The following is a 7692-nucleotide window of genomic DNA, read 5'->3' as shown; positions in this document are numbered from 1 at the left end:
GATTGTAGGTAATTCTCCTCGAGCAGAATCGTCCGACATTGACATTTCTGCAAGTTCTATCGACAGGATGGTGGGTAAGAGCAAGGGGAAAAAGTCTGCAGCAACCGCAAAAGAAGACGATGTTATATCCGGGAAGCGCCGACGGACTGTTCCCAAGAAATTTGAATCCCCCTTTAAACTTGACAAGCCCGGCAAGCGAAGCGCTCGCGGTACTAAGCCATCCGGCAACACTACCGCAACTAGAGGTACCGTTAGTAGCTATCTTAGTGCTTAATTTACTACCATTTCATGTACTCACCGTTCGTGACGTTCGTAATTTATCATGCAGCTCTGTTTAGTGACAATGACATGGAAGGCTCTGTTAAGGACGATTTGACACCGGAACTCATCGATGCTGCTGTTGCGTTTGTGGAGGCAGCTGCTCGGTCTGAGAAGAATATGACAAAAAGAGTTTACTACAATGAACGTGGCACCTCTGTGACTGTGGAGAGTATACGACCGGTACTTGAGCATACATGGCTGGCGGATGACGTAAGATCTATTACCATGTCCTGCTATTTAAGTGCATAATCTAGGTGTCACCTATGAAAATAAAATGTTCTATTATTTTACGCAGATTATCGATGCTTATCAGACACATTTGGCTCTGCGCGTTGGTCATGATCGGCACCTCTGTCCAGCCTGGAGGTCCAAATACCTTGTTGATCGTGCTAAGGCACGAGACAACCCTAAACCGTCGAAATACAACATGGATAGTGCGCTGAGCAGAGCTGGAGCAGTACGTAGGGTTCTGGACGAGTATACCGTCCGTGATAAGGTACGATATGTTCTTACTAGTTCATTAACACTCATTTCAACAAGCATAATTGCATCTGATTACAAATGTGTTCCACATTTTAGTCGTTTATCCCGTTGAACGTCGGCAATACACACTGGATCACCGTGGTGATGCACAACCTCAAGAAAGAATTCCGAGTTTTTGATTCGCTCTATCCTCTCGAGTTCTCTCTCGACACTGTGAAAGCACTGGTACTCTCCCCAACATTGAGCATTCTTCATATGAAATGTCATATGGTTTCTCACTACTACTTTCTTTCAAATAGCGACTAGCAATAGCAATTGATATGGAAGAGGCAAACCGTATTACACCTGGCAAATATCCAGACGTCACTAAGTGGCCTATCATACCTCAGATCGACATGCCACTACAAGAGGACGGGTGAGTTATGGTTCATCATTTTCTACTTACGAAAGACATGTTCGTGTGCACGGTGACTAATGTTTGCATATATATTAGGAACTCTTGTGGCCTTTTTGTGATTGAAGTTATGGAGCGTTGGGACGGGGATCGATGGACCGCCGATTTTACCCAGGTAATTTGTCCTCTCTGTTCGTACACTTGTACAATTGTCGTATAATACCAACTTCTATTCATTAAACCTTGTTCTAAAAATTGCAGGGCACGGTTAATGCAAGGAGAAGGCGTCTCGTCGCCGAGTTGGTTCTCTCACCTACCAACACGCTCGAATGTGTGAAGAACAAAATCCGCGACATCGCAAAGAAAAGCAAGGCGTGAAGACATCATACATGATTCAAGATTCTAGTTTTAGTCGTTTGTTTTAAGTCCGGAAGCACGTTTCCCGGCATGGACAACTTTGATTTTCTATCATTCATGTAATAAGCACGATACCATGGATTTTGTGTGGATTTTTGGTCGCTCACACATACTTGTGTATGTGTAATGCAGTCAGACTATACGTTTCGTACCAATAAATTTTTGCTTCCCTTCATTTGTTCTACCTTAATGTTTTTTGCTGCTGTGTTCATTCTTTTCTGTCATGGAAGAGTAATTCATTTCTTTTTTACTTTTGCATATTTTTTTGATTTGATTTGGCATTATTCAACAATAAGAAAAAATTGATAAATTCCTTTTTGTTTGCCTGAGAATCAACCTCGGCTGTCGTGCCATCCGGTGTGGGATCCCGCGCCCGAGACAACGACAGATCCGGTCCCCGCGCGGGCGACCCAGTCGACGAGCGCCAGTTGGCGCGGGGGGACGCGCCAGGTCCGGTCCCGCCCGACCGCTCGGTGGAGACAGCCCGTGTGTCGGACGCAGACGGGCCACCCGTGGATCCTGCGATTGGTGGAGTAGGCAGATCCGCCTGGGATCCCGTGCGCATGATTGCCGCTGGATCTCTCGGGATCGGCGTCCGCAGGTGGATCTTCCTCGTGTCTTGCGCCAGACTCCCTTGGCGTTATGTGTTGCTTGAAATCACGTTGCACAGTTTTTTTTGCTGCATTTTTGTTAGCCTTTTCCTTTTCTGCATCATGAAGATCAGGATCAGTAGCACCATCAATCACATGATCAACTACTATTTCGCCCCCTTGATCAGTACGATTTAGAGCTCCGGTGGAAGCAAAAGAATTTCAGTGCTTAGCCGAGAACCCGCATTAGGATGCAGGTCAAACAAGGGCAAACTATTTCGAAAGTGATATAATTTATTGGTTAATATAATATACTTAGACCTTACACAAATGAACTGGCCACAATGCAGATAGGACTTGATCATTCTGTTCAACAATAAACCACAAAACATACTTAAAATTCATCACAAATCTCCTTCAGCTTCTTGATCTTATCAACGTACCCATGTTTCTGTTTGAGAAAATCTGCAATAATATACTCAAGTTTTTTCTTCTCTTGCTTCAGCTGGTCCCTCTCTCTCATCACTTGGTCTCTCTCTAGCACCACCCGGTCCCGGTCTTTCTCAGCCTTTACCCTCAGGACCTGATGTAGATTGGCACAACCATGGTCTGCCATCTTATTCTTCTCCAGCTCCTCTTTGAGATCGCTAAGTGACAATCTTGCATTGCCCAACTGCGTGAGAGCATCCTCCTTATCAGCCACCAGTTTAGCAAAGTCCATTTTGAAAAATCTCAGCTCTTCCTCCGTCCTCCTCTTTTCTCCAATTAACATGCATTTTTCTTCAGCATTCTTAATATTCTGTCTCAGCTTCTCGTCATACATGCTCCACAGTTCTCTCAGGCAGAACTTCGTAGCCACTGACCACTCCGGGTCTACCCATTCCACATAGTTACATTTCACTTCTTCCTACAGTATGAAAAAATATGGTCTCAATCATATATGCACAAATGCAATACAATTACATGCAATGCACTAAAAATATGGTCTCAATCATATAAACACAAAATGTAGCATGCAATGATATACATATATATATATATATATATATATATATATATATATATATATATATATATATATGGATCAATTAACTACAAGTATATGCTATTATGTGCTAAAACAAATATTAGACCGTAAAAAAACAACATAAATACGGACTTTGTAAATGCACAAATTAATTGAAATTGTATGCAATTTTGGGCAGAACAATGGATTACCGCGAAGTAAATCGAGCACGAGGTAATGTAAACATATATTTACAGTACGGAACAACATACCTTCTGACCACAGGCAAGAAAACGTCTGCCAGTGTCCAAGGAATCAAAAGCAACTAGCCTGACGCAAGGTTCTCGATGCAGACAACGAGAAGACAGATCGTGAGCAATGCCACTCCGTTCATAGCAAGGGATAGTCGTAGGAAGCTAAACGAAACAACAGAGATAATGCACAAATCAACACCCTGCGTTAAATACCGGAAATGAAGAACCCTAACCCTAAGCCTAGCACTATTTGGAGATTATATAGTAGGAGCGTACCTGCAGGCTAGTCACGGATTCGCCATCCGAAGAAGAGCTCGACTCGTCGCTCCACAAAACCATGGTGTAACGTGACCGGCGGCAAGACGTGGATCGGTGGCGGCGGCGGCGGCGGTCGCAGTGGATAGATAGAACGCGCGTGGAGATCGCGAGGGAAGAACCGCCCCGACCAGGTGGCCAGCGCGGCCCATTTAAACGGGCTGTAATCAAAATAAAAATTGTTAAATGGGCTCGGCAACGGGAGCGGCCGTGTGTCGCGCCGTCTAACGGCATCCGTCACCCCCCTCCACGTCATCGCGACAAGTGGCCCGAGTTACACTACAAGCCATGGTGGGTTTTTCTTTTCTTTATGAGGGGAAAATGGTGGGTTTTTGGTACGAAGTCTATACTATAGACCAAAGTGAGCTGGTATCTTCTATATCTAAATGGTGGTGAACCAAAGGAGTGAAAAAAATTTAATTATTACCACACATAATTACATCTTCTATATCTAAACAACTAGCCACCACTAACCTATTTCTCTTAACATGCAAGTTTGCCACCTCGTCATTCAACATGTATGGAGAAAGGTCCACCACAATATGCAAAGAAAATATTCCCGCAACAACATATACATGTTACACGTAACCATTTCTCCATGAATATATTGCAAAACATTCCCGCAACAACATGCCGGGTATCGTCTAGTTTTCTAATATAATATAACTACAGTGGACAACGCAAAAGATGCCATCATTACAATGGCTAAAATGCTATCCATTTTCCATGATTAAAGTCCCTAGTGACCGCCTCCTGTTTAGTCCATATATGCTACAAGCACTATCTCAAGGTACTGGCCTCTTGCAATAGTATATATCATGTATCATGTATGCAGTAACACATTGTAAACACCTCACTATTAGATCACTGGATTCATCCTAACATAACTTTAGCAACTGTTCTACTCTTCTTCGCCCACCACGCTTCTGCACACGATAACAGGAAAAGTTAATGAATGACAAGTTAAAAACAATTATAACCTACAATGCATACAAAAACTTACTTCTTATTTAGTTTGCATTTCTTGCTGCGTTTAGTGTGCCCTAGCAATTTGCATGCGCCGCACCTGATTCTGATCTCGTCGTACGAAAGTGGCCTACCATTTTTCGACATAGGGCGGTTCTCATCTACCTTAGTTGCACCTTTCGTTGATACTTTAATAGGATCATGAACTTCACCTATGTTACCTTCACCATCGTCTACATATTCAATTGCACAAGTACTAAGATCAGCCGTTTTCTTACTCAAATTTTCCTTTAGCTGATCATACTCATGGCTCTTAGCTATCACGGTCTTCAAACTCTCCTGTAACTGATCCCACAAAGTTGGGTGTTTGCATGCTGCATGCATAGCTTCTGAAGCCAACACACTGACCTGGCTATATTTCATTCTTTCAGTTGCTCCAGTCCATCCAAATCCCAACAGATCGCGTGTGCGCCTGGCGGGCAGTCCCAACCTTGCGTCTTTCGTGAACCGCACAAGAACTAAACACTTTGGTATTTCAGATATATTCAAGTACTTCAGTACATGGAATATGTGCTTGCAAGGTAGATCCTTTCGAATCATTCTTCTGCAGCTGCACCTTATAGTTTCTGCGGAATTTACTGGAGTGTACTCCACCCCAAAACGGCTCTTCCGGTTATTCTTCCAGGCCACGATGTACTGCTGTGATCCGTCTCCGAGCTTTATTTCTACAATCTCCATGCCACCAATTTTCCTAAGATCAGCTTGCAACATATAGAAGTTTGCTGGAGTGAAGACGTGAGAAGCAGCTATCTCAAGTTCCCTCGAGCTAGTAACTGGCACCGGTAAACTCTGTGAGGCCGTGCAATCATCTCGTGCCTCATTCTCACGGATACGTACAACGGCGTTCTCATAGTGCAAAATCATATCCACCAGGGTCATTTCACCGTCTAGGTGGAGGTGAAGGCATGAGTTTAGACTTTCACTCCTCTGGTTGCTTTTCATGCCAAGCCAAAAACCCTCTGTCAGATAAGCCGCGACTCACAGTCTCCTCTTCTTATACATCCGTCTCAACCATGTTACTGTTTTTTCCGACTGCCATCTTTTGGAAAACGCGTGCCATCTCTCCTCAAACGTGGCCGTAGTACAGAAGAGTTCGGAACTCCTTCAAGGACTTGTGACTGAGGTGAATCTTCATATTTTTTTCTATATGCCACGTACATATACGGTGCCACACGTCTGGCAAGACCTGGCGAATTGCCTTGATCATCGCAGCGTCGGCGTCCGTGATAACACTCTTCGGCATCTTTTGACACATGGACCTCAAAAAAGTCTCCAGCAGCCACACATATGTCTCTCCGGTCTCGTCCGAAACTATGGCACAAGCAAAAACAGTGGTCTTCCGGTGATTGTTAAGACCAACAAAGGGTATGAATGGCATACCATACCGGTTCATCTTGTACGTGCTGTCAAATACAAGCACGTTGGCGAAGTCCTCATAGTCATGACGAGACTGGGAGTCACACCAGAACATACTATTCATATGTCCTTCCTTGTCTAGCTTGTACTCGAAAAAGAAGCTAGGATCCCTCTGTTTCCTACTGACCATGATGCCTATGACTGTGGCAGCATCACCTTTTGAAAGCAGCTTCCTCTTCTCCCTGGCGCAAAGGTTGTATATTTCACGCCTGGTAAAACCAACACCGCCATACCATACATGTTTGCTGATGAAGGAATCCATCATGTCGGGAATTCTAATCCCTGCAGCTCCCATGGACAGTATCTCAGCTCTCTGGTACTTTTTGATTTTTCTGTGGGACCAAAGAAAAGGTACCTCGTCCGGTCCTGCCAAGATATGGCTATGCTAGTCCTCAAAACTATCAACATACCAAACCCCACGCTTTTGGTCAAGCTTCACGGTCAGGTGCGCTTCGCAGTGGCAGCGTGTCTCGGGTCTGAGCCTACGGCTGTGTCCTTCCTCGGCTAGCAACCTGCTGTCACGTTTTCCTTGTCTGGAACAAACAAACCGCCTATAACGCATATGACGTGACTCGGTTTTGCTATACCTGACCCTATTCTTTCTAATGCTGAAACCATTATCTCTAGCATAGCTGTTGTAGAAATCATACGCAGCCTCGTGAGACGTAAAAGTCATTTGTATTATCTGCATGAACATATCCCTCTTATCATCTGCACTAGCAGTATCTTGGACATTCTTTTTCCCCTCAACTTCTGTCACCTACACAATCATAACATAGCCATGAAAACAGTTTTCTATGGTATAACATTACTTTCATACAACATTGATTACATACATACCTCACTCATGATGACCGACGATTGCGACTCCCCAGAATCAGGTGCAGCTAATGATTCGACATCAAGGCCTGTCTCCACGTCGGATTCACCGTAATAGTCGTACGCATTATGACATTCGGAAATGAGCTGAAAAATATAACACAAATACATAAGTACTCATCATATAATATTCCAGGATTAATTCAATTTGCATGCATGCCAACAAAAAATTCCACTTCCATACCCGACTAATGTAATCTTCATTCGAGATCTCCGAGTTGTTTTCCTCACCATCATCATGCTCATTGTTTTCCTGACCATCATCATGTTCATCCATCTATAAATTTTCAAAATATAATATTGTCGGATGCCACCAAAAAATTACAACGTGATAATGCCACTCACATTAAGATCTTCCAATACGTTCCCATTCTCTGACCTATCTCCATGATCTGAATTTTCATCATCTGACCAATCTTCTATCCCGTCTTTCATCAGTTCTCCAAACTCCATGTCATACATCATATCAGTTAACTCATCGTCCGCCATTTCCTACAACAATTAATATGTATCATCACATGTGCAAACATTATCAATGCTGACACATACAACACCTAGCACACGATCACGGATGTTAAATAAACTACACCA

The 7692-nt window shown here is 43.6% G+C and overlaps 2 protein-coding genes across 2 annotated transcripts; both read right to left on the bottom strand.

Moving 5' to 3' along the window:
• Positions 1-4502: 4502 nt before the first annotated feature.
• On the bottom strand, positions 4503-5169 carry LOC123164766 (uncharacterized). Its single transcript, XM_044582324.1, has 2 exons — positions 4784-5169; positions 4503-4706 (listed from the first exon to the last, which is right to left on the bottom strand). The coding sequence occupies exons 1-2, from the start codon at positions 5167-5169 to the stop codon at positions 4682-4684; spliced, it is 411 nt and encodes a 136-aa protein (XP_044438259.1). The 3' UTR covers positions 4503-4681.
• A 985-nt stretch (positions 5170-6154) lies between these two features.
• LOC123164057 (putative protein FAR1-RELATED SEQUENCE 10) lies at positions 6155-7347 on the bottom strand. The gene is made up of 3 exons (XM_044581470.1): positions 7286-7347; positions 7063-7188; positions 6155-6982 (listed from the first exon to the last, which is right to left on the bottom strand). Exons 2-3 carry the CDS (start codon positions 7069-7071, stop codon positions 6608-6610), a joined length of 384 nt encoding a protein of 127 aa, XP_044437405.1. The 5' UTR covers positions 7072-7188; positions 7286-7347; the 3' UTR covers positions 6155-6607.
• Between the last annotated feature and the right edge of the window lie 345 nt (positions 7348-7692).

The sequence above is a fragment of the Triticum aestivum genome, chromosome 7D, assembly GCF_018294505.1.
Source record: "Triticum aestivum cultivar Chinese Spring chromosome 7D, IWGSC CS RefSeq v2.1, whole genome shotgun sequence".
NCBI lineage: Eukaryota > Viridiplantae > Streptophyta > Magnoliopsida > Poales > Poaceae > Triticum > Triticum aestivum.
This window is presented reverse-complemented; position numbering and strand designations above follow the sequence as displayed.